The sequence below is a fragment of the Callithrix jacchus genome, chromosome 4, assembly GCF_049354715.1.
Source record: "Callithrix jacchus isolate 240 chromosome 4, calJac240_pri, whole genome shotgun sequence".
NCBI classification, from domain to species: domain Eukaryota; kingdom Metazoa; phylum Chordata; class Mammalia; order Primates; family Cebidae; genus Callithrix; species Callithrix jacchus.
In genome coordinates this window covers 118,319,027-118,346,219 of record NC_133505.1, presented here as the reverse complement: position 1 = coordinate 118,346,219, position 27,193 = coordinate 118,319,027, and the positions used below count along the sequence as shown (strand labels likewise).

The 27,193-nt window shown below is 36.2% G+C and overlaps 2 protein-coding genes across 7 annotated transcripts in view; one reads left to right on the top strand and one right to left on the bottom strand.

The window, feature by feature from the left end:
* Positions 1-113: 113 nt before the first annotated feature.
* TUBE1 (tubulin epsilon 1) lies at positions 114-25,782 on the top strand. Of its 6 annotated transcripts, none has more exons than XR_013534488.1 (14): positions 114-220; positions 312-385; positions 1,015-1,067; positions 3,388-3,445; positions 6,053-6,168; positions 7,516-7,637; positions 11,492-11,679; positions 11,892-12,067; positions 13,141-13,281; positions 15,125-15,265; positions 15,947-16,121; positions 16,460-16,614; positions 20,546-20,644; positions 25,753-25,782. XR_013534488.1 is itself a non-coding variant. In XM_008994928.5 (13 exons), the coding sequence occupies exons 1-13, from the start codon at positions 196-198 to the stop codon at positions 20,571-20,573; spliced, it is 1,452 nt and encodes a 483-aa protein (XP_008993176.2). In that variant the 5' UTR covers positions 114-195; the 3' UTR covers positions 20,574-20,905. The 6 variants fall into 6 exon arrangements, 3 of the variants coding, with proteins under 3 accessions (XP_008993176.2, XP_054110329.1, XP_002747086.2); XR_008480795.2 differs by lacking the exon at positions 25,753-25,782 and adding an exon at positions 23,616-24,646; XR_008480797.2 differs by lacking the exon at positions 25,753-25,782 and adding an exon at positions 23,616-24,646 and having other exon boundaries at positions 16,460-16,754.
* The window catches only part of CCN6 (cellular communication network factor 6), a 29,694-nt gene continuing 23,035 nt past the window's right edge, over positions 20,535-27,193 (bottom strand). The window contains exons 5-7 of the mRNA XM_035296543.3: positions 25,316-25,558; positions 21,838-21,901; positions 20,535-20,666 (exon numbers count right to left, since the gene is read on the bottom strand). Of these exons, the coding sequence (XP_035152434.3) occupies positions 20,660-20,666; positions 21,838-21,901; positions 25,316-25,558 (314 nt within the window). The 3' untranslated portion in view covers positions 20,535-20,659. The remainder of the gene's footprint in view (positions 20,667-21,837; positions 21,902-25,315; positions 25,559-27,193) is intronic.

Sequence of the window (27,193 nt, the reverse complement as noted above, 5' to 3'; positions counted from 1 at the left end):
GTAACGGTGAAACGCAAGTGCACTTGCGCGGCCTCCTGACGGAAAACTTCGTCTGAAACTAGGGACGTGCTTAGCGACAGCAGCGGCTTGCGGCAGCAGCGTGACTTACGGCCGCTCCCTCGGAGAAAGCCGTTGCAGGCGGCATGCAGAAGCCGGTACCGGCTCGCAAGCACCGCGAGCTGGCAGCTCTCCAGAATGACACAGTCAGTGGTCGTACAGGGTGAGCAGCGCGGGACAGGTAGAGAGTCGCCGCGGAATGCCTTGTTTTCCTGCCTAATGTCCTATTCTCTTTCCTTCCTCTCTGGTCGCAGTCGGCCAGTGCGGAAACCAGATCGGCTGCTGCTTCTGGGACCTGGCGCTAAGGGAGCACGCTGCGGTCAACCAGGTACCCTCCTGCCGCCGCGAGCCCCTCTCTCCTGTCAGCGAGGTCTTCCAACACCCACGCAGGAAACGCTCGACTTGAGCTTTCATCTGACCCATTTAAGTTGCATGGAATGTTTCTCAGTAAAGAATATACTGGTTTTTAACCATGTTGCTGCCAGACACACACTAAACTAAAAGAACACTGACCGAAGACCTTAGTCTTAACATTTTTTCTAATTTTCAGGGTCTTCTCTTTATCAGTGTTCGTGGCAGACCAGTGAGATTGTATATGGGAAAGTACTTTGTAAAATAGATAACACGTGTGGTTATTGTATTCTTTAATTTAACCAGTCAGCTTTTAAAAAGATCGCCAAGGAGCCAGAGAACACTCATTTGATGCACCTGTTCTACAGTTCTATAGGTGGAATCCTTTCTTTAGCACCCCCTGCTGAACTTTATCTGTAGATCTCATGGCATTTACTCTTCTAAGGAGTTTGGGAAGAATGAAGCTCAGCATTTTTTGATACTTGCTTTTTCTTATCAGAGCGTCATCCTAGCCCTTATAGTATTATGAGATTATTAAAATGGAGAGAACTTGATTTGGGCAAGAAACAGAACCTAAATGCTACTAACGTATGCTTTTCTTTTTAGAAAGGAATTTATGATGAGGCAATAAGCAGCTTCTTTAGAAATGTGGATACCAGGTAAGATGGGCTTAAAGTCTGTCGCGGTGTGTTATTTTTCGTTTTAGTCGCTTGGGAGAGAATTCTTCAAAGGACAATAAAAATAGCCAGTTGCCGCGAAGTTGTCTTTTTTTGTTTCATTATTGAAACCATATTTATTCTTATTAGATTATTAATATTCTCATATTATTGTGCAGAACAAGACAACAGGTTTCCCTTTAGTGTGGCTTCTTTTAACTTAACCTTGAAATAAGTTTCATTAAAGGAAAGCTGTAACTTTCCCAGAGAGCATCTTGTTAACGCATCCAGTAAAAACTAACTTTTGAAAGAAAAATGTAATTGTTTACATATATGATGTAAGTATAAAAATGTACTTACAAAGGAGACAAGCAGCTGTTGGATTTTGTTTATTTAATAAAGGGTATATGTAAGTACCATATATCTTTTATCTGGAAGAGTAATTTACGTTGCCATTCAGGGTATGTCCATAAGCTTTTAATATCAATCAAATCATGAAGTTCATGCGTTTTCAAAATACTTCACAAAGCAAACCTAAACTGAAAAGTATATACTTAATATCAGGCTTTAATTCAGTAGGAATATCAGTTCTAGTTTAAAATAATTGGCTGGGTGTGTGAGCAGTTATCTTCTAGAGAAAGCAAATTCGTCCCAGCTTCCTGGGTGAATTCCACAGTCTATCTAGGGCTCTGGCTTGCAAACTCAGAAGTGTCATTGGTATCTTGAGATGGGTTCATTGCTCTCCAGTAGAGCCAGGTTAACCAAAAACCAAATTCTCATTTTTCTTCATAGCCACAGTACATTATCTCTTGTAGGAAATCTACCTGAAAAGCTATGTAATAATCAGAAGGTTGCTTGGTGACCGTGGAATCAGAGCACAGGAAGTTAGGTGTATTACTTTAATGGCTGGTATCATTTATCTTTATTTTATGGAGATATCTGTCATATAGACTGTAGATTCCCTCTTACTTGTAGCCCAGAATATCCTCACCTCTAAATTCTCTTAGGAGACTCAAATTTGCCTCTGTAATACTTCCTTTCAGGTGATTCTCTTGCTAAGTTCCTACACCCACCTCTTTACTTCTTGTTGCTTACATTGAGACTCAGCCTAGGAGCTTTTCTTTCTTCATAAGGTGATTCTTCATAACTACACTCTTATCTACTCTGTGTGTTTTATACTTTAAGCTGAGAGCACTATTATTTTCCCGGTAAGTTTGGCAAGAAGGGTTGTAGCATCTTGCACTTCTTTCTGTGTACTATCAACACATTTGGTATCTGTTCCACAACTTAGTACAAAAAAATCTTTTTCAAAAGTAAGACCACATCTTTGTGTACTCTTCTTATCAAATGTTTATACCTTTTTAATAGCATGATAGGAATTTACCTACAGCATGAGTTGGCATACGTTTTTTGTAAAGGACCAGGCAGTAAATATTTTAGGTTTTGTGAACCGTAAAGTCTTTTACACCACTTCTTGATCTGTAGCATGACTGTGGGCATAGGTAATACATAAGGGAATGGGTGTGTTCATGTTTGAATAAAACTTTATTTAGGAAAACAGGCAGCTAGTTGGATTTGGTCTGGGCGTTGGCTACCCTTCATATATTCTGTCTTGTGAACTGTCTTGACCCATACACTGTGTTAGATTTCAGTACTTTGGCAACTTAACTTCCAACGTGAAATTCTGAGAACAGCTTTAGATACTCAATGGCAAATACCAGTATATCAGTTGTTGAGTGTTTTGCTGCAATAGGAAACCACATTAATGGTGACTTAAGCAGTAAAGGTATCGATTCATCTCACAGACAAATCTGGATCGATTCATCTCACAGACAAATCTGGAAATCATGTTCTAGTTTTAAAGAAATGCCTCAAAGACCTAATACTATATACTGTTCTGCTGTCCATAAGTGTGTTGGCTTTTTGTCCTTGTATTTATTACTTCATGACTACAAAATGGCAGTCTCTGCTCCAGGAATCACATTCATATTTATGTTTGAGGCAGGAAAAAGGTAGAAGATAGAAAGAAACTGCATCTGGTCCTTCTTCGAAAGCTTCCCGGAATACTTACCCTTTATTTCATTGGCTAGAACTGGATTACATGGCCAGCCCTAACTACAAAGAAAGGCAGGAAAATAAGTATTTCACTTTTTCAGCCTAATGGGAGGTAAGCAAGGAAGAAAGAGATTAGGAATAGGTGTTGTGTCTGCCTCACCTGGCCTATAAACAGTCTTATTATATAAATGGAAGTTAACTTTATTACCTGTTAGCACTATTAGCCATGGAAGATCTTATGACCTATTCTCATTTTTTTATCTTTCAGAGTGGTTGGTGACGGTGGAAGTATTTCCAAGGGAAAAATATGTTCTTTAAAAGCACGAGTAAGATACATATATGCTTGGATTCTTACATTGCATGTATTTTTAAAATAACTGTTCTCAGTAACTATCATGAGAATGAAACTTTCAACTTTTCAAAGTAGAAAAAAGTTACTAAGCCATGTTTAATATAAATATAACTAAGCAGACATTTGTGTCTGCTTAACACATTAGGGAGAAAAGTCCATACTTAAAAACACTGTAGCCTTTTTTAAGAAGAAATAGTGTCTAGATAAATGATAACAAAAGGAACAGTTTAATGTTTTATTCGAATACATTGGAAGATTTATTTGCATCAAGGTTACTTACTAACAATACAAAACATGGAATCAGCCACATTGTAGTCAATAAAAACCATTAACCATGCAAGTTCTCCTGAACCAACTACTTCAGGTTCATAGCCCATATTTACAGTCTTAATCATTCCAACAATATTTCTGTGATTGTTTCTTTGTGACTACTTTTTCTGATTTTTGATCAGTGGTCTTTGACTATAACAGAAAAGGAAGTTTAAATGTTATGGAAGGAATTACAATGCTAAAGATCAGACCTGGTGTAGTAGCTGAAAGACTAGTGTGCAATAGTTTTGTGACATCTGGGAATCATCTCCTGGTATCTGCGATCTCTGAAGTCCTTGGAAAACAAAATTTAAGGCAAAAATTATGTGCTTGCAGACTGTTATGTTAATTGATTAACACAGTTTACTTCATCATGTAGAGAGAACTGATATCCCAATACAAATCTTAGAGAAAAAGAGACTGACATTTCCTAGACTACTCCCAATTGAATCTTTTCAGTGAGCAGATTGAGAGGTGGAGGGAACACTATTAGGAAAAAATAAATCTGCGTTTTTGTAGCCTTTGACTTTTTTTCTGTGAAGGTACTCTTCCATTTTCTCCTTAGGAGCTCTTGGTATTATGTGATTGTGATCACTGAAGAGTCCAAGCTTCACAAGATAACTTGGTGCTTGGGTACTTCCACTGTGTTCAGTTTCTTAGGTTAATGAATAGTCAGAATTTTGTAAGTCCTATGTTATACTCAGGGGAAAGCCAGGTGGCTCTGAAAGGAAGTACAAACATTAAATCCTGGAACAGTTGTGTCTCCAGACCTTGGATACCTAAGTGAAGAACCCAAAATACTCTTCCAAAGTTTAGTTTAATTTCCAAAGGAAAATCAAGGGCCCGATGTAACTAAGGAATGTCTGGAAGAGTTATGTCAGGATTTTAATATTAAGTGACTAGGACAGTGTTGATTGTACTCATTTCAGGAGATACCTGAATATCAGTTTGTATTTGCATATTGCTTCCCTTGCCAGATGGTAGCGTAATTGAGAGTGTGATTTATGTACATTTAATCTTCCACATACCTCAATAAATCTATCTTGGAATGAGACCAGTATAATCTAAAATATTTTTCTTTTTTAATCTTACAACTTCTAGTACTACAATTTACCCATACAGTGAAGTCTCTCTTTTGTTGGTTTAGGTGTTAAAGTCAGCATTTGAGGTCAAAATTGCATATTGTCAGAAATATCCTTGAAAATACCTAACATTGCCAAACGTAATCCTGTACAGTCCTGTGTATGAAAAGGATACAGCCCTGTGGATGAATATGATTGCTCTGTATAAAGGAGCGTATTTATAAGACATAGTTTTATAGTCTTTATGATATACTGCTTTATTATTTTATTTGTATATCTTAAAGTAGCATGGTTAATTACACAAATGATTAAATGCACTGCTTAATGTTATATGGTCACAGAACGAAAAGCCATAAACCAAGCATTTCTTCTGTGACATTGAAACAAAGAGTTAACAAATCATTTTTTAGTGTACCCTAAGGTTATTTCAGAATTTGTTTCAGTTTTGCTTTTTTACTTAACTCTATTTAGTTTACTTTTTGACTCTTCTTCCTCACTGTAGAATGTATGGAAGCTATAGGGAAGTAGGAGGATGGGACATATAATCCTACTGCCAAGCTATCCCTGCTTTACATTTTACTACATTTCCTTCATCTTTTTTTCTTTCTATAATTAATTTTGTGTTTTATATTCTCATTTCGTCTTAGGAGTATGGGTTTTTTTGGTCATGTCAGCTAAGAATTCGATTGTGAATTATTTGGGGGAAGGGACCATATTGTCATTTTTGACATCTATCCAGTGTCTTTGCTTTGCACATAATGGTAAATTTACTTATTTGAATTGGACAGTTTTGGGCTATGGTCATAAAGAGCAGCATGATTGTTCCCAGTATGCAAATACATTAATGCATCCTATATTTTTTGAGAACTTGTTCTGGTTAAGGTTGCCTTCTAAATTTCTGAGACCTTGTTAAAAATTCATTGAGGGGATTAGTCTTGGGTCTTTTTCCCCCCACTAGTCATTTTGGAGTAGAATACAAGAATTTAGAATTCATTTTTTAATTGGATTCCACCTTTCAAACAGCGTGAAATTCTTTTTTAATTTTTACAACAGATTCTACATAAAGTTTTTAATTAAGCTTAAACTATACAGAGAACAGTGCAATATTCAGTGCATAAATTCTTTTCATTTACAGAGTGAATAACTCTAAAAGGAAAATATACTAATTAGATTTTATTTTTCTTTCTCAGGCTGTCTTGATTGATATGGAGGAAGGGGTAGTGAATGAAATTCTGCAGGGACCACTGAGAGATGTATTTGATATGAATCAGCTCATCACTGATATTTCTGGCTCAGGAAATAATTGGTGAGAATACACAGTTAAAAATTGAATGTCTTCTGAAAAAAAAATGAGCAATCTTTCCTTCATTCTGAGATTCTGCTGATATGAGATAAGATGCAATTTGCCTTAGGCCTTTAAGCCCACCACCTTAATAAATGGTGGTGTTTTAATGCTTGGAAGCCACCTGTATTTACTCCTAGTTTCTTCTAACTTTTTAAAAGAAAAAGGTGAATTATGAAAAATTAATTTGCTGAATTCCTTTTTAGAAATTAATTCTTGAACACTAAAGAGGTGACAAATGTTTTAAGGACTTTCATAAACTCTTATCTATATTATTTAACTGGCTCTCAAGTTGTCCAGTTGGTCAGCTATAGCAGAATTGATACAGATGCAAGCCAGACCAGTATCCTAGCATTCAAGCTGAGCCTGAGGCTGTTTTGACCCTTGAGTCTATAATGGTCTCTTTACTTCGAAAAAAGCTTCAACAGTGATCACTTGGGAATTCACACTGAGACTGTTTTGCTGTTTTTTAGAAATTAAGTAGCTCCCTGTTATTTGCAAATCTCTCATACTCATTATTTTCACTATTTGCAGCCAGTCCCCCAGGTACATAATGTGAAATGATATATAATTTTACTAAAGCATAAATTTGAATCTTGTGTTCCCAGAGACTTATCTGGGGAGAACCAGTCACTTAGTTAAGTGAGCCCACCTGACACCCTAATTGCATTTTCCCTAATTGTTGTCTAACTTACATGTAGCTTTTGAATTATATCTGGCTGCATGTTATGGGAAAATACTTTGTTTTAATTCGTAATAGTGGTATTTGCAAATTTGGACAACTGAAAAGACTTGTAGAGCTGCATGAATATCAATTTCCACTATATGCCATTTTTTCTAATAATATGTTATGACCATTTTTTTTCTCATGTATGAAACCAGAATAGGTTTGTTGAAAATTTTTTATTTTCAGTGTCTCTGTAGTTTGCCACATTTTGCACTACAATTCAGAAATTACCTTAAATGGAGAAAAGAAAAATTATGTAAGTGAAATCTTGTTTTGTTGGAATTGTACCTTAAGAGAAAGGTTGAGAAGGTAAATGCAGAAAATCATAGTTTAATATTCATTACTAATGAGCTTACTTATCCAGATATTTGAGGATTATAGATATTGAATATTTGTTAAGTTTTCCATCTAGTATCTTCAGGATATTGTATGATTTATTTACAGGAAACAAGAATAGATTTTTACTTAGTTCAATAAAAATACTTTTCAAATTTGTTTAAAATCCTTTTATTTAGATTAGAACTAATAAAATCGAAAAATAATACATGCAAGGATTTTTTTTTAATCTATATTTTTATTTTCAGGGCTGTGGGTCACAAAGTTTTTGGCAGTCTTTACCAAGACCAGCTTTTAGAGAAACTCAGAAAATCGGCAGAGCACTGTGATTGCTTGCAGTGTTTCTTTATAATACATTCCATGGGAGGAGGTAAAATTTTTCATTCATTTACCTGTAACAGTGTTAAAGTGAGAATTCATTTTTCAAACATAAGTCTTGTTTTTAGACCTGTTCTTGCTAAAAATGGAACTATTCGGAGTGTGTATGAGTTGAGCATATAAACATACACCTTTTTATCTTAAAATTTTGTGGAATTATGTCACTATTTTCTTTTTTGTTTGTTTTTGTTAATGTAAGCCCTCTTAAGAGTCAACAGAATTATATTGGAAAGTTTTTTTTTTTTACCTTTAGTTTCCTTTTTTTTTTTTTTTTTTTGAAAGAGAAAGAGAAAACGGGGAGAGAGAACAGGAGTCTTGCTCAATTGCCCAGGCTGGAATGCAATCTAGAAATAGGTATTAAAAACCTCTTTTATGGTGATGATTGTGCTTAACAGCGGAGACAGGAAGGAATAAGGAAAGAAAATAACAAACAAACAGCCAACCAATATTTTGTTTAAATCTGTGAAATGCTGTGCAAGTGCTGAAGAGTGATTTGCTTCCATTTATGTGGTCACTTTCAAAATAGGTGTAATGTGATACTAAAAAAAAAAAAAAAAAAAAAGTATGTTCTGTGGACCTGGGGTGAAGAATTCTATAAATATTCACTGAGTTTACTTGTTCCAGGTCTGAGTTCAAATCATAAATGTCTCTGTTAATTTTCTATCTCGTTGATCTGTCGAATATTAACAATGTGGTGTCAAAGTCTCCTGCTATTAGTGTGGGTGTCCAAGTCTCTTTATAAGTCAGTGAAAACTTGTCTTATATATCTGGTGCCCCTATATTGGATACATATATATTTATGATCATTGACTCCTATTGTTGCATTGATCTTTTTATCATTATGTAATGTCCTTCTTTGTTTCTTTTAGTCTTGGTTACTATTGTAGTCTATTTTGTCAGATGAAAGTTACAACTCCTGTTTTTTTATTTGTTTGTTTGTTTGTTTTGTTTTTCTTTCCTCTCCATTTGATTGGTGAGTCTTCCTCCAACCTTTTGTTTTGAGTCTTTGTGTGTCCTTGCTTATGAGCTGGATCTTGGATACAGAGTGCCAATGTGTTTTGACTTTTTATTTAGTTTGTGTGTCTGTGTCTTTGATTGGGGCGTTTATTCCATTTAAATTCAGGATTAATATTGATATTTGTGAGTTTAATATTGTCGTTTAATGCTGGCTGGCTATTTTGCCCATTAGTTGATGTAAATACTTCATTATGGAGATACTCTTTATCTTTTGGTAAGTTTTTGGGATGACTGATACTGGTTGTTCCTTTCTGTGTGTAGTGCTTCCTTCAGAAGCTCTTGTAAAGCAGGCCTGGTGGTGAAATCTCTGAGTGCTTGCTTCTTTGTGAAAAATTTTATTTTTCCTTCATTTATAAAGCTTAGTTTGGCTGGATATGAGATTCTGGGTTGAAAATTCTTTTCTTTGGGGATATTGAATATTAATCCCCACTCTCTTCTAGCTTGTAGGGTTTCTGCTGAGAGATCTGCTGTAAGTCTGATAGGCTGCCCTTTATAGGTAACCTGACCTTTCTCTCTAGCTGCCCTAAGAATTTTCTCCTTTATTTCAACCCTGGTGAATCTAACAATTATGTGTCTTGGGGTTGCTCTACTTGAGGAATATCTTTGTGGTGTTCTCTGTATTACCTGGAGATGAGTATTGTCCCACCTTACTAGGTTAGGAAAGTTTTCCTGAATCATATCCTGAAGAATATTTTCCAGCTTGGATTCATTCTCTTCATAACATTCAGGTACACCTATCAAATGTAAATTAGGTCTTTTCTCATAGTCTCATATTTCTTGGAGACTTTGCTCATTCCTTTTTGGTTTTTCTTCTCTAATCATGTCTTCTCGTTTCATTTCATTAAGTTGGTCTTCGACCTCTGATATCCTTTCTTCTGCTTGATCAATTCGAGTGTTAAAACCTGTGCATGCTTCTTGGAGTTCTCATATAGTATTCTTCAGTTCCATTAGTTCACTTATATTCCTCTCTAAATTGTCTATTCTCCTTAGGATTTCATCAAATCTTTTTTCAAAGTTCTTAGTTTCTTTACATTGGGCTAGCACATGTTCTTTTAACTCACAGAAGTTTCTTATTATCCACCTTCTGAAGCCTGATTCTGTTAATGGAATGCACTTGTTCTCCATCAGGCCTTGTTCCCCTGTTGATGAGGAACTGTGATCTTCTGTAGAGGGAGAGGCATTCTGATTTTGAGAATCCTCAGCCTTTTTATGCTGGTTTCTTCCCATCGTTGTAAATTTACCCACCGGTCGTCTTTGTAATTACCAACTTTCAAATTAGGTCTCTTAGTGGACGTCCAACTTGTTAATTCCCAGGGCGGAAATCTGAGCAACCCACTGCGCCGGCTAAAACAGTGGCGTCAAGATTCTTGGTGCTTTTCTGTCCAGGAGTCTCCCATCTGGTTTCCCTCTGAATCCCTTCTTCAGTCAGCTCCAAACGTCGGCCAAAAGGGGAACCAGTCCCATTTACTCTGCACCAAGAACTGCAGTGCCGGGGCACCGGCAAAACCACAGCGCAGGCTGCAAGAGTCACACTGGTGATCCATGGGGCTCCTCCACTGGGAATCTCCTCGTCCTTGAGCAACAAAAATTCGTCTGAAAGTGTGGCATCCTTGTTCTCTGCACTTTCACTGGGAGCTACAAGCCTGAGCTGCTAGTGGTCTGCCATCTTGGATCTCTCACCTTTAGTTTCTTTTACAGAACATTCAGCTACTTTTCAGGATGTATGAGCTTTTGAGGAATGCTGACTTTCTCCTCAGAGTCTGCCTGTACAGTCCTGTTTCCTAGAATGAAGCATTTCTGACATGTTCATAATGCGTGCTTGCCAAAGGATATCAATCCCCTTAAACTACCTTCAAACCTTTCTTGTCTCAATGGTATTAATCTATTTATTAGTTTCATAGCCCCCTACTAGTTCACAACTCAGTTTGAAAAACCAAATTAGAGGATTCCACTTTTAAGTTCTGAAAATTTTCCGAATTTATGTAAATATAACTTTATGTGTCAGAAAATTATCTTTAATGAGATTCCTAGAGTTTCTGCTTTTAACTAAGTAGTGTTTCATATTTGAAAATTTTTGGAAATTTGAGGTCAATGTGCTTAATTATAAATAACTCAGTATTTAAGTTGCTTCATGACATGATAGTTTTCCTTGTTAAGATTATATATACACTACAATAAAGCTGTCCAATTAGTTTTCTTAAATTGCTTAATATCAAGTGTAGACTGAATACTGTCATAGATGAATTTTTTGCTTGTGCATGTGTAGTCGGTTCTTGTGGCATATCACTATAACTTAAATATGAAGAAGAGTAAAATATAGATGGCCCTCCCAGACTCATTGTCAGAGCCACAGGTGGCATTCAGGACTTCATTTCCTGACTCTTGCCTTCATTTCCTTATCCAAAATTAGATTCGTTACTATATAATAACAGAAATAAATTGAAAATTATTTTTACAAATACAAAATTCTGGCAAAGCGTGGTGGCTCATGCCTGTAATTCCAGAACTTTGGGAGGCCAAGGCAGAAGATTGTTTGAATCTAAGAATTTAACACCAGCCTGGGCAACATAGGGAGACTCTGTCTCTACACAAATTAAAAAGTTAGCCAGGCATGGTGGCACATCCCTGCAGTCCCAGATACTTGGGAGGCTGAAAGCAGGAGGATTATTTGAGCCCAGGAGGTCGAGGCTACATTGAACTGTGATTATGCTGCTGTACTCCAGCCTGAGTGACAGAACAAGACCCTGCCTCAAAAAAAGTAAAGTTTCAAATTCCTCAATTATATTCTGAATCATTTATGCTAATTTAAAAAAATATTTTAATCCTCAGGAACAGGATCTGGACTTGGCACCTTTCTTTTAAAGATGCTTGAAGATGAATTCCCAGAAGTATATAGATTTGTAACTTCCATTTATCCTTCTTGTGAGGATGATGTCATAACCTCACCTTATAATAGCATCTTGGCAATGAAGGAACTTAATGAGCATGCAGACTGTGTGTTGCCCATTGACAATCAAGTAAGAAATTATATTGGAACTTTGGATAAATTATATATATATTAGTCCTGTATTATGTATATGTGTTTATATGAAACATTCTCTTCACTTTTCAACGTTTATATCTCAGAGAAAACATCAGTTTAAATTGCTTTTCTTTCTCTTTCCTAGTGGACTGTCATCTACATCCCCTCTTCTTAACAGCTTCTCTCCCAATGTTTTTCCCTCAAAAGTCTTTATTTGACATCATTAGCAAAATCGACCTCATGGTGAATTCTGGAAAGTTGGGTACAACTGTGAAGCCAAAGAGTCTGGTTACTTCAAGTTCTGGGGCTTTAAAAAAATGTCATAAGAAGCCTTTTGATGCAATGAACAACATTGTGGCCAATTTGCTGCTCAACCTAACAAGGTAATTCTATCCAGGGATAGTCAAAAACATTTATTGTGCTTTGGGTGATATTTTGAATTTTTATAGTAGCATTTTTTAGTTATTCTTTATTATAGGAGCTGCTTCTGTTTTTATTTTGTCTCGTATTTTCTTTCCTTGGAGTGATCAAGCAGAATTTTAATTCTTATAACTCCAAAGCAGCATTTCACCAAGTGTGTTCCATGCAGTATTAATAGGTATCATATAAAAGATTTTGTGGTCGACACACTTGTGAAACACTTAGACAAAATTAAACATTTTGTAGCTGTAGAATGTCCTAATCATTTAAACCAACTAATTTTACCTCTTTACTAGCAGGTCCAAAATATTTCTGTGGCTTTTTGGTATCAGAGATTGCTTTGACGTTATTACATTCTAGATTATAGACCCTTGAGGGATTTAGTTGTTTCTATAATAATTATTGACCTATATGTGTTTAACTCAAATATAAAGTTTGTTTTACATAGGATATTTTATATGTGTAATGAGCAACTATAATAGTTTATTGGTTACACTTTAGATAATCCAGAAACAATTAGTGTAGGGCCAGGCATGGTGCCTCATGACTGTAATCTCAGCACATTGGGAGGCCAAGGCTCAAGTATATAAAATACAGGTCTTGAGCCCAGGAGCTCAAGACCAGCCTGGAGCACATGGTAAAACCCCATCTCTATAGAAAATACAAAAGTTAGCCAAGCATGGTGGTATATACCTCCTGTAGTCTCAGCTGCTCGGGAGGCTGAGCTGGGAGGTGGCAGTTACAGTTAGCCAAGATCGCACCACTGCACTCCAGCCTGGGCAACCAGAGCAAGACCCTATCTCCAAAAAAAAGAAAAAAGAATTACTATAGATGTATAGATGTTGTGTGTTATATTTTACTTTATACATGATTGTTCATGATACTAAATTTCACTATATGGAAGAAAACGTGTTTGCACTGAAGAACAGTGTACAAAAGAATCTGAGAAACTACTTGCTGAATAAATCGAGCTACATTTGAAGTGTATAATTTTAAAATTAAAAATGTTCTCATTATTTTAATGTTAATTTTTTAGCTCTGCGAGATTTGAAGGGTCCCTTAATATGGACCTTAATGAAATCAGCATGAATTTAGTTCCTTTTCCCCAGCTTCATTATCTCGTGTCAAGCCTAACACCTTTATATACACTGGCAGATGTTAACATTCCTCCTAGAAGGTAAGGTCTAACTTTGTTTCCATTTTTTGAGACTTCAAATTACTTTAAAAAACATTGTAAGAGAAAAAAGTTTGCAATAACTCTAGTTATTTCATTGTATCATCTTATCTGTGAGAAGTATATAAAATGCAGTTAATGACAGCCATTTTCCCCTTAGATTAACGCATCTTTATTTGGAAGTAATTGTTGAAAAATACCAGTATTAAATTATTTGAACTTAAATCTAATGATTAAATTTGTAGGCTTATGAAAAGTGCTTTGAAGTCTGACAAACAATGTTTGTTCCTAATTGTCACTTACTAGCTACAAGACCTTGGGCAAGTGACTTAAACTTTCTTAGTTTTTCTCATCTGTAAAAATGAAATAGTGCTTACCTCATATACTTATTGGTTAGATTAAATGAGAGTTTGTTTTAAAGCTACTGTCACAGCCCAGCACAATAAAAGGATTTCAGATGTAACTCTGTATGTTTTCCAGAACACCTTGCTTATTGTTAAGCACAAATATTTCATCAGTATATTTAACAAAAAAATGTAGTTTTGAAAGATACTCTTAGCGTATACATTGATGATGAGATTGAAAAATTCACAGTGACATTCACAGTTGGCTGAGGGAAAAGGTCTTGCCGAACTCTGTAAGGGGACAGTATATAAATAAGAAAGTGAAAACTAAATTGCTGAGTACAGTGCCTCACACATGTAATCCCAACACTTTGAAAGGATGAGATGGGAAGATCACTTGAGCCCAGGAGTTCAAGACCAGCTGGGGAACATACTGAGACCCTGTCTCTACAAAAAAAATTTTCTTGAACTAGCCAGACGTGGTGGTGTGCACCTGTACTGAGGAGCCTGAGGTGGGAGGATCACTTGAACCCAGGAGTTTGAGGCTGCAGCAAGCTGTGATTGTGACACTGCTCTCCAGCCTGGGCAACAAATCAAGACCCTGTCTCTAAAACAGATTAAAAATAATTTAAAAAAATTTTTTAAACTAAATTAAAGATTCTTTTTTATAATTAAAGTTTTGACAAGATAATTCTATACTTCAGGAATGTCACAAGTGATATTGGTAAGTTTTTATTTAAGCCAACAGCAAATGACCACTTTGCCAACTAATAGATAGAATTTCCTTCCTGCATGGGGTGCTGATGAACAAGTTAAGCATCATACACGGTGTATGCATCATGGTGATCATTAAATGAACATTGCCATCAGGCTAGCATAGGAGTCTGTGTATTGTTAGATATAAACATTGTCAGTCACCTTTATTTTCTTTTATCTTTTAGCCTTCAGTTAAAAGACTTAGGTTAAAAGTCTCTGCTTTTAGGAGCACTACTATGGAGTTTCATGTTTTATAGGAGAGCTTCACATTGTCCTTTGATAATTTCCTCCTGTTAACTAATTTATGATATAATATACTTTACAAAGTAATAGTCTTAATGTTATCGGCTTTTAATTAGTTTTAGTAATTTGGATACTTTGAAATAAATAAGGTATACTGAACTAAGTAATAATGATACAAGTTTCAAAAATCAGTACTACATAGAGTTCAGTAATGCTACAGTCAACATTTTTTAGCTACCTGAGATCACCAATATACTACAGAAGCTTTTCTCCCCCAGCAAAAAGAAAATATATGATTTTTTTCCCTTCTCGTATTTATCATCAAGATTGCTTCAAGAAAATTATAGCTATTTACTATTTTTAGAATATATATAATCTAATATTTTGTTAGGATAATACTTAGTGTGGTTTATTTACTTATAGAGGACTGTCTTCATTTTATAGTTGTACATAGAAGAAAGAAGTAATATTTTATATAGACAATGACTCTTTCATTGTTGCAGATTGGATCAGATGTTTTCAGATGCCTTTAGTAAAGATCACCAGCTGCTTCAGGCAGACCCCAAACACAGTCTTTACCTCGCCTGTGCGCTCATGGTGAGAGGAAATGTACAAATTTCAGATCTTCGCAGAAATATTGAAAGGTTTGCTTAATATTTTTAAAGATAATTTGTGTGTGCTGCTTGGGACCGTGTGGCATAGTAGTTAATAGCTGCTTTTCAAATTCTAACAATGCCACTTACTAAAGTGTGACCTTGAACAAACTACTTAGTCTCTTTGTGCCTTGTTTTTTTCCAAGTATAAAATAAGGATAATAATAGTACATAGTTTTTATTTAGGAGTATTAAATGATATATGAGATGTTTTATTTTCTGAAAGTGTTCAGAAAATTGTAGTTGATATTATTGTTATTACTGCTGCCACTGGCACTGCCACTGCTACTGCCGCTTCTGATTTTTGTTTTCCTATTTAATTCTATGTATAAGAAAACTACTCTGTTGAATTACAAAGTAAGGAAATAATACCTTCTTTTCTTTATATCCCTAAATTCTAATCTTAAGGATTGAGTTTCTAGCTTCTTGAATCACCATCACAGTCAGTTTAATGTTCCCCTATTAAATGTCTTTTAGTTCACTATCTGACTATACCATGTTACTCCCAATGGTAAAAAACAGATAACTTAGCTTGTAAACTAAGAAATTAGAATGATACCATCCATAATGTTCTAGTTTAACTAATATAAGCTGCAATAATAAGGCAGACATTTTTAGTGCCTTAATTCTTGCCTTTGAGCTGTATGTGTTGTTTGTTTGTTTTAATCTCAGATTAAAACCATCTCTACAATTTGTCTCCTGGAATCAAGAAGGCTGGAAGACCAGCCTGTGTTCCATACCTCCTGTGGGCCATTCTCATTCATTATTAGCTTTAGCAAATAACACATGTGTGAAGCCCACCTTCATGGAACTGAAGGAGAGATTCATGAGGCTCTACAAGAAAAAGGTGATTATCATACCCCTTTGTAACTGTATGTGTTAATTTTGGCCATTTAAGATATGTTCTTAAGAATTACACTATTACAAATCAGGGTGATCTTTTCTATTATGTTTGTTGTACTGATTATAAATTATAAATGAAGAGGAGAGGCTTACTTGTGCTATTTTTACTCTAAATGAGAAATTTCATTAGTTAATAGGATTTATTCAATTTGACACAAGTTCTCTTTCAAATGTAGAGCTGAATGAATTCTAATTTTAATAAGGAATAACTTACCTTATAGGATAGTTGTAGGTATTAAAGTTCCTGAAATGGTAAATGTTACCAAATTTTTTAATTTCTAGGCTCACCTTCATCACTATCTACAAGTTGAAGGGATGGAAGAAAGCTGTTTCACAGAAGCTGTGTCATCTTTATCAGCACTCATACAGGAATATAACCAACTGGATGCCACAAAAAACGTGCCTGTGCAGGATTTACCCAGACTAAGCATAGCTGTGTAAATAAGAAAACCCCAAAAATACTTTCTTAATCTCACATTGTTTTTTCTGACCTGTTTCAGCATTTTTGTGATTCGGAAAGTCCAGGGTTTTTTTTTTTTTTTTTTCATATTTTCAGGAAATATTTTTGTCTTAAAGAGTGAGTTCTGTTTAATCACAGTTTGTTGGTAATACCTATATGTGCAATTAGTGAAATCCTAGTATCTTAACTTCAAACATTTCTCTTCAGCAAAGTCCCTTTTTCTAAAATTGAAAGAACAGAGTTCTTGAATATTTTGCTATATTTATAGCCTTATATTTAGGCATTGCACTGATAATTATGTCTTCAATAAAAATCTTGTACAGATATATTTTTGTAAGTATTTATGATTTATATCTTGATATTCTATTTAAGTTCTCCTGATTCCATATAAATAGTTACCAGGAGTAGAAGAATACAATATAAATATTTCCGTGTAATATCCACTAACTTTTCAGGCATAGGTTTTTATTACAACTGTTAAGGAGGTTTTGTTCCTTCTTTAGATGACAACTTGTTTGCTCAAAAGGATCCTAATTTGTACACTTAAAATTTATTTGCATTAAACTTTTTTTTTTTTTTTTTTGAGATGGAGTCTCACTCTGTTGCCCAGGCTCAAGTTCAGTAGTCCAATCTCAGCTCACTGCAACCTCCACCTCCTGGGTTCAAGTGATTCTCCTGCCTCAGCCTCCTGAGTAGCTGAGATTATAGGCATGCCGCACAATGCCCAGCTAATTTTTGTTTTTTTTTTTTTTAAGTAGAAATGGGGTTTTACCATGTTGGTCAGGTTCATCTTGAACTCCTGACCCCATGATCTTCCCACCTTGGCCTCCTAAAGTGCTGGGATTACAGGTGTGAGTGACCACACCTGGCCTAAACTTTTAAAAGAATTGCTTTCTTATCAAACGTGTTGATTTTATAATAAATGACCGTATTTTTTTTTTTTTTAATTTTTTATTGGATTTTAGGTTTTGGGGTACATGAGCAGAGCATGCAAGACAGCTGCATAGGTACACACATGGCAGTGTGCTTTGCTTTTCTTCTCCCCTTCACCCACATTTGGCATCTCTCCCCAGGCCATCCCTCCCCACCTCCCCCTCCCACTGGCCCTCCCCTTTTCCCCCTAATTTTTAAACAGTGCTACTTGTTATTGTTTTGCATGTCATTTATATAAATGAACAGAACATTACTAAGCTTGATAACTTCTTCCAAACTTTGCAATAAATGGCTATAATTGTTCCAGTTACTGTAATCTTTAGTTCTAGTCTTATCATTAATGTATTTTTAATAACAATTTATACTTCAGATCCATGGGGCTAATTTTAAGTTTTATTCTTTATGTTTCTTTTCTTTGCAAAGTCATAATACTGTTCTTGGTCTTTGTCTTGGATATTTAATTTTTTACAATATTTCATATAAAAAAATTTAGTTTGCAGTTATTAACAATGGCCAGAAAAGTTGCATTGTCTCCTTTCCAAAAGAAACTGATATTCAACATCAGGCAATGAAAAGTATATTTATGGCTTAATCTTCTTTCTGTTCAGGAATTAATCTAGAATCTCACATGCCTCTATAATGATTTATCAGCTAATGGAAACCTAGGCTACATTGTCAAATGTAGATTAAATTTTTTTAATTGAGTATGCTTGTTTATTTTTCCCCCGAAGGAGTCTCACTCTGCCATGCCAATGCAGTGGTGTGATCTCAGCTCACTGCAACCTCCACTGCCTGGGTTCAAGTGATTCTTCTGCCTCAGCCTCTCAGGTAGCTCGGATTACTGGCATGCACCACCACACCAGCTAATTTTTGTACTTTTTTTTTATTAGAGACAGGGTTTCACCTTGTTAGCCAAGCTGGTCTCAAACTCCTAACCTCAAATGATCCGCCTGCCTCAGGCTACCAAAGTGCTAGGATTACAGGCATGAGCCACTGCGCCCAGCCTAAAATTTAGTATGCTTTTTTACACATCTTCAGCAAGTATTCCAGATTATTTTTTAAAAATATTTTCTTGTAAATTGCATAATTTTTTTATATACAAAATGCTTATATGGTACCAAATGTCTGTGTATTATGTAGTTATAGGATATATTTTAGAAATGAGTTCAATTTTTAAGTTTTTCAAATTTTACATATATTTTTAGAACTTTTTTAAAAAACTGCTAATGCCTTAAATATAGTGATCTGAGGATAGCTAGGCATTCTTACTGTTTTAAACAAAAAGATTTGCCACAGTTTTATACTCTAATTTTTTTATTATATGACAGGATTGACTACTTTTCATCCATTTGCTTGGTTTTACAGAATCTTGAGCTCAGAAAATAGATCTCCAGGTTCTCTGCAGTTTCTCTGACATACACAAGATGTAATCCATAGCATTTTCCATTTAAATGACCCCTCATTTGGGCAATCAAATTGAATAGTTATCATTTTAGACTTATTAGGGATACAGCATCTCTTATCCAAACATATTCCACAAAAAGTGGGTTTGTAACTCTGAGTACTTGAGCATCCAGAAAAGACAAATTTTTCAGCTTTGGAGAGTTGGAAAGTAGGTTGGCATGTTTTTCCTTTGGGGATCTGAAAAGATATATAATATTAAGAATTCATTCTTTAAATTTTATTACAATAGTTTAGAAAAATAATGTGTAGAATATTTTATGGCACAAATAAAATTATTTGGAGGCATCAATAAAAGTTGTTCTGTAGTGATTTCTAGCACTCTTTTCTCTGCCTTTAAGATCCCCTCTCACCAGACGTCTGTTCTCTCTGTTCTTACTCCATCATATTATAACACCCACACCTCATTGTTTTTTGCTCTCTATTCTTTACTCAGTTTCACAATAGACATTTCTGTTTTGTTTACTATCAAGGGCCATGTCTTATTAAATACCTACCTAAGACGTAGCAACTTTCATAACAGCCCAGTTTTGGGTGATGGATAGATGAATAATTTAATCCTAATCTTTTTAAAACTGAGTCATCAACTTGCTAATATGATAGAGAATAACTTGAGGGTAGGAAGGATTTTGTAGCATTTCTAAAAATTACTCTTTTTGAGACGGACATCCTGCCTAGTTCAAGAAGTAGGACCAGCTCTAGTTATACCAAACAATCTTAGGGTAAATATTTTCTCGTAATGCTTTAGCAAGTTTGCTATGTAAGCATATAGCATTTTGGAAACAGTGTGGTCTCCTTCCAGGTTAGTGACATATAACTAAGATTAGAACTTCTCTACTCCAGTGTTCCTAATCTCTGTTTTCATAATTATAGGGTAGCAACCAAAGTCTTTTATTCATTAAGAGAGAGAAAAGTTAGAATCTGCTATGTTTAGTAATATTTTCCCCACAAATTGCAGTTAGATTAATATCTGTTTTCCTCTGAAATAGTTTGACTTTAAGCATTATAATGAGACGATTTTATTTTTGTAAGAACTAAACACCGTCCCTCCCTCTAAAACCCACACACACTTGATTTTCAGGAATCTCTTTATATTGAATTATAATTAAGTTAAATCATTTAAACTTGGCCAGGCATGGTGGCTCACAGCTGTAATTCCAGCCCTTTGGGGGACCAAAGCGGGTGGATCGCCTGAGGGCAGGAGTTTGAGACTAGCTTGGCCAACATGGTGAAACCACATCTCTACTAAAAATATAAAAATTAGCCAGGTGTGATGGCAGGTGCCTAGCAGTAATCCCAGCTACTTGATGGCTGAGGCAGGATAATCACTTGAACCCAGGAGGCGAAGGTTGCAGTGAGATGAGATTGTGCCACTGCACTCTAGCCTAGGTGACAGAGCCAGACTCTGTCTCAAAAAAAACAAAATCTATTTAAATGTTACCTTTATTGTTTTTAATATATTGCTGTTGCAAGGCTGAATGTAACACAGTCTTCTCTCTTTTCTCATTTCACAGTTGCTGTTTTCATTGGTTACCCTATTAGATATTCCCATCCCACATGTTCTGGAGCAGGCAGTCCACTTTGTTGCTTGCACAAGACATTTTTTTTTCCAAGTAAGTGGGAGATTTCTATAATCTAAAAGGAAGAAAAGTATGTATGTATACATATAAATATATAAATAGATAATTTTTAATCATGTTTAACCTAATATTTAAGAAATCTGAATATTTTTATATGATGTAATTCAGAATAAAAGAAGCTGATGGTCTAATTTATCATTCTGTCTCCCTCTTTCCCAATCCCAAAATTACCTTTCAATCAAGTATTACAGTCTAATCTGTAAGGAAGAATAAAAATACTTTATCTTTGAAAAACTGAGATTTACTCATTTGCATCTTTCTGCTTAGCCTGTCCTCTGAATACTAAATGTAACCTTATGTTCTTGTTGATAAGTTATCTTTTCCCTGGTTCTTGCCTCATCATTTAACAGACATTGAAATGAAAATTAAGGAATTCGAGATATTGATCAGAACAGTGTGATCTTAATGTTAACTTTCATGATATGTTAAAATCTAAACTACAAAAATTATGTTTGAGAATTAGACTGTCAATGAGACAGATTTCTTTCATTTGTTTTAATCTAGTCTTTTAGAAAACTAATATTATGCTGAACTAAACTATCTAATCATTTATATACAAAGTCATTGCAAATGGATAATTTCATTAATTCAACTTAGCTTCATACTCCCTGTGTTATCAGGCCCGAGGCACTCTCCAGTTGGCTATGATTTCAAATTACTTATGGAAAAAACAGAATGAATGGATCAATAGATGGGTCAGTGAGTGAGTAGATAGAGCCCCTCCAATGTCTACTGCTAAGGAGAAATAGAAGAGGGTAATAATGAGAATATAAGAGAGTATAATAATTCTCCCATTTCTGTGTAAGGTCATTGGGAGCTTTTTGTTATAAATCAGTCAGGCCCTTGGCTCATTTTAAGCAAACTACATATTGACTTATTGTCTCAAGGCATTTCCTTAAAGCTAATGTGCATCTTGAAATGGATGCTTTGGCGTGTGGTTGTGATTTAAGTCTGCATAGCAAAATTATGGCTATATTACTTCAAAAAATCCATTTAAAACTTGAAAAAGACTCAGAAAAAGAATGCCTTCTTCATAGGAAAAAGTCTCTTTTAAGTATGTGCAATCTTTGAATTGATGGTATGATACTGCTTTCAGTGTAATTACAGTAGAATCTGTCACAATTGCACATAAAACTGAGGGAGAGGAAATAGAAACGTGAAGATACCTGGAAGGCAGACAACAGTTTAAAGACCTCAATGCAGGAAGCAGATTAGAAGCCTGGCACACATCTGCAATAAATAAAGGCAGGTTAGATTACCATGTTACAGTAATCCCACTTGTTAAACAAGAGCTGTAGTTTAGGAGTTTAACATTCATTAAAAAGCAAGAAAACTAGAAGAGATTTTTGAAACAAAGCTTAGCGTTTGGTGAGCGTTGAAAAAAGCATGAGAGCATTATGTCATTGCATGCTTCACACTGACCTAGCAAAAGCTAGATTCCAACCAGAGACTATATAAATTACCATCACAAATATATCTTAAAGTATGTGTTTTTATCATTGTGGTTAATTTTAAATGCCAAATTCCTGTGTGGGCCATAAACATAATTTTACAGTTAAGCAATGAAGAAACCTTAGACTGAACATATTCTTCCTTTGAAACACATCTAGGTCTAAATCTCAAATACCAGAGAACATTTCAGGAGATTTTCTTGTTTTACATGACAAAGCACTAACTACTAAGACTGACTATCAGATGCTTCTCCCAACCCAGGTTAAAGTGAATCCATTGAACTGCTCTAAATTCTCAGATGAGACCAACTTGAACTTCTGTTTCTTAGTTTTCCTTCTAACAGTCTGGCCTCTCTGCTGTAGGCCTGCTGAGGTCCACTTCAGGCCCTGCTTGCCTGGGGATCACCTGCAGCAGCTGCAGAACAGTAAGGGTTGCTACCAGTTTCTTCTTTTGCTATATTTGTCCCAGAATGATGCCCACCAAATGTCAGTCTGATCAGTCCTTTGTGAGGTGAGTCTTTGGATATACAGGGGTCAGGGAGCTACTTGAGGAGACAATCTGTTCTTTATAGGAGCTCAAGTGCTGAGCTGTGAGCTCCGTTGTTCATTCAGAGCTGCTAGGCAGGTACGTTTTAGTCTGCTGCAGCAGAACTCATAAACCCCCTTTTTTTCCCCAGGTGCTCTGTCCCAGGGAGTTAGGGCTTTATTTATGAGTATCCGTTGTGCTGCTGCCTTTTTTTTTTTTTTTTTTTTCAGGGCTGCCCTGCCCAGCAAGGAGGCAGCCTAGTCACTGCCTGCAGAGGCTTTGCTGAACTGCTGTGGGCTCCACCCTGCTGCCATGTAGACTTCCCTGCAGTCCTGTTTATATGGGTGTGGTTAGAACTGCCTCTGTAATGGCGGACTCTCTCTCTTATGGCGGGTTGCCTTGGCAATGGCAGGCTGCCTCAGCAATGGCAGACTACCTCCGTAGGGGTGGAGTGCCTCGGTAATGGCAGACGCCCCTCCCCCACCGAGCTGCACCATCCTGGGTTCAGCTGTGCTTGCTGTGAAACTCTCAACCCCAAGCGTTTCCAATTGCTGGGGCATTTTTGTTTTTGTGGGGGTGGGACCTGCCAAGCCTGATCACCTGGCTCTATGCCTCAGAGCCTTTTTTTTTTTTTTTTTTTTTGAGATGGAGTTTCGCTCTTGTTACCCAGGCTGGAGTGCAATGGCGTGATCTTGGCTCACTGCAACCTCCACCTCCTGGGTTCAGGCCATTCTCCTGCCTTAGCCTCTTGAGTAGCTGGGATCACAGGCATGCACCACCATGCCCAGCTAATTTTTTTTTTTTTTTTTTTTTTGTATTTTTAGCAGAGACAGGGTTTCACCATGTTGACCAGGATGGTCTCAATCTCTTGACCTTGTGATCCACCCGCCTTGGCCTCCCAAAGTGCTGGGATTACAGGCTTGAGCCACCTTTTTATTTTTAAGTTGAACGGTTGACTTTCTCCTAGGTGTTCCAGTAGCCTGCTGAAAGGGCACTGGGATCTGTGTGATTTCCCATGTGGCGACCCACTGCACCGGCTGAAACAACGGCGCTGCCCTGGAATCTCCTGGCCTGGCTCCCTGTTTCAGACCCGTTCAATCAGATGAATGGGTGAATCTGCCTTCTCGGAGCTCCAGTTGCCAGCTTAAAGAGCAACCAGACCAGTGAGAGCCACTGGGCAAAACAGCCACGCCAGCCGAAACAGCCGCGGTGGCGACCCGTGGGGCTCCTCTGCCTGGGAATCTCCTGGTCTGTGGGCAATAAAGATCCATCTGGAAATGCGGCATCCACTCCCCCTCTGCTCTTTCACTGGGAGCTGCAATCCTGAGCTGCTCCTAAAGGGCCATGTTGGATTGGTCTCGAGACCAACTTGAACTTGATCCAAAGGGCTTTACTTGTGGAAAACTGCTCTAAGGTAATCTTTCCAGGGAAGTTTATGCATGGGTTCTAAGAGCCTTATATTGAATCAGTAAGATCCAATGCAGAAAACCAAGTGTTCTGTACATTTTGAAAAAATAAAAAAAGGATATGGCTTATAATTTGAGAGGTTTTAGAGCATTAGTAGTGCCATGCTGTCAACTGAAAATGTATAGCAAATGCAAATTCACCACAACCTGGTAATTTTTTTTTCTAATTAACTGACAAAACTGGAGTTGCTGAGGATGTTCCCTTCATAGAGTTAGTTTTTAAATACCTAAAATTTACTTCTCTGCTTATAGTTGCCTTTATTAAATATCCACATAATAAAAGTGAACTTATGACTTGTTAACATGTACAAGTATTCTGTATTTCCATGCCAACTCTCACTAAGCTCTAAACTTTAAGAAAAAGGCATTCTTGATTTCTGGTTGAGAACACAGATGTGAACAAGAACCAGACTTCAGTGTTGCCCCTTTTGAGTCCTTCCTCTTCTATACTTTATTTGCTGGTGGTTTTGAAACGCCTGTTCCCAAAATATGCTGATGCCTAAATAAAATGCTAACTTAGAGCAGACCAGAATACAAGGTTTATGAATATACTTAAGCTAACTGTTTGCAAATGGCCAGGTGCTCAAGATGAGTAATGAAGAGTCAGTCATACTTCATTTTTCTGAGTACATATATACATGGTTAACCTACTTAAAAATGTGTGTGTGTGTGTGTGTTGTGTGTGTGTGTTTTGAGAGAGAAAGATTAGTAATTGAGCTTCAATTTCAAAGTGAATGAAAAGACTTCCTACCAGTTTTCTATTTTTAGAAATAATATATTTACAAGTTCCAAATATGTGGGCTTGCCATTTAAAATTTGGGGAAGTGGATAGTCAAATTTCTTGCCCATAATAGAACAATACAAATAAGTTGTTGCAGGGTGCATGTGAACAATATCTGGTCAATTTTCCTGAGAAGAGGTTGGGAATAAGCAGAGGTGTAAGATTTTAGAGGAGCTACCTGATCTAGTAGATCTTCTAAAAATGTTTTTAAATGTTTTAGCGGAAAATTCTAAAACATTATAAAATTTCCTTTTCAGACATTTATCCTTGTCTGAGGCAAAGATTAAGATGATATACTCAAACTGTATCTCACTCTGACCACCAATCAGTAACTACTTACTGCATACCTATGGTACATAAAAGGAACATGAAAGAATACCACCATGGTCATACATGAAAAATAGCTCTACTTTTGAGCACCTGGCATTGTTTTGTAGCTTGTTGAAAGCTGCTGTAGTAATGGTTCCAGGCCACAGTTTGACTGATCAGACTTCTTTCCATCTTTAGCTCCAGAGCAGTGACTGTCAGCCAGCTTTGGTATGAACAGAGGTGTGCATCCAATGGCCCCACTCACACAGAGGCAGCTAAACAAGGGGTTGGGCTGAAACACTTGGCCATTATGATAGTGTACCCCATTGAGCTCACATCCAACAGCTACAAGGTCTGAAAAGAGAAAAGAGCAAAATCACCAAAGCCATAACCCGTGACAGTCTAGACCTCCAATTATAAACCTGAGAAGAAATGGCTTATCTCCTGTATGAAGTATAGCTCTCAACCTCTTAGGTCTCATTTGGAATCTCCTTCACAGGACATCTGTAGAAAGGTTTTTAAAATGAGGCTTTCTCATTATATTGTAGGCTATAAACCCCACATGGTCACTTCCAGAATTAAGACCAAGAAAAGACCCTGTAAAATCAATGTAAGTATAGCAGTTGATAATAAATCTGAGCTAGGTTGATGCTTAGTGAGATAGGTTTCCCCAGACATCCAACAATAGGCTAGGATATATTCTTAGGAAGACGGGATAAGTGAATATCTGAAAAAACTATAACTTAGTTAACTGTGGAACTGCAAAGTACCGATGGTTTCTGTTAAGAGATTGTAGGAGAGTTTCAGTTCCTCTGAGGGGTATTCTTGACCTTCTAGATCAGCTGTTCCCCAAGTATGGTCCTCTAATCCCTTGGCACAACCTGAGACACTTTCAGGGGATCTGCAAGGTCAAAACTCTTTTCCAAATACTAAGTTGTGGCTGGCCTTTTTCACCATGTTGGTATTTGCACTGGTGGTACAAAAGCAATCATGGCTAAACTGCTGGTGCCTTGGCATGAATCACACTGTAGAGGTAATCTTGTATTTTTCCTTGCAGGTACTTATACTTTAAAAGAGGTCAGGGGGGAGTTTTACCTAAGAATGTCCTTGATGGCATAGTAAAAAGTATTAATTTTATGAACTCTTAATTATCAAATACTGGTCTTTTAGTATTCTATGTGACAAAATAGGAAATATACATAGAATATTCTAGTGCAATAGCTGTCTTGAAACTTAAGCAAATAGCTGTCTCAGAGAAACTTAAGGAACTATGTCATTGGTAAAGTTGTGAGCTGAACTAACCACTTTTTTTAGTAGGAATTTACTTGAAGAAATGACTGACAATAAACTGGTTATTCAGACTTGGGTATTTTGGAAACATTTTTTTTTTTTTAATGAGCAAAATGAGCCTGTCACTTCAAGGAAAACAACTGTGACCACATTTCTTGCCAGTGAGAGAATTCAAGATTTCAAGGAAAAATTAGAATTTTGGAAAACTCATATCCATCACTGAAATCTTTGTATTTATCCAATATGTAGACTCTTCTGATGAGGATGATATTAATGTGATTTTTTTTACCATTACATAATTAAGTGTATCAATATTTTGGACATCTCTACATCACAGTAAACATATTTTCCAAATAAACAATGCATAGAATGGTAAAATTATGCATGAGTAAAAGATCTGTTCCAAATGGGTCTTGGATAGACCAATGCATTTTAATGTCACAGAGCTGAAAGTTCATTGATGTGGTTTCAGATTCTCTGATGCAGCTAATTTTTAAAGACACTATCACTTGTCAGGTTTTAATATATCAATAAACATAAAAGTGTATTCACAATTATCAGAAAAACCTTTTAAAATATTCCTCCCTTTTCAAATTATATAGCTGTGTGATGCTAGATTTCCTTCACATATTTCAACAAAAAAACACATAGTAACAGATTGAAGAAAGCAATAAATATGTGAATCTAGCTAGCTTCTGT

Bases quoted from the DNA above. Each gene is read 5' to 3' on its own strand.
- TUBE1 (XM_054254354.2), top strand. From the start codon at position 196: ATGACACAGTCAGTGGTCGTACAGG. The intron at 221-311 runs GTGAGCAGCGCG...CTCTGGTCGCAG, and splicing joins ACAGTCAGTGGTCGTACAGG to TCGGCCAGTGCGGAAACCAG. The intron at 16,122-16,459 runs GTGATTATCATA...TTTAATTTCTAG, and splicing joins TGAGGCTCTACAAGAAAAAG to GCTCACCTTCATCACTATCT.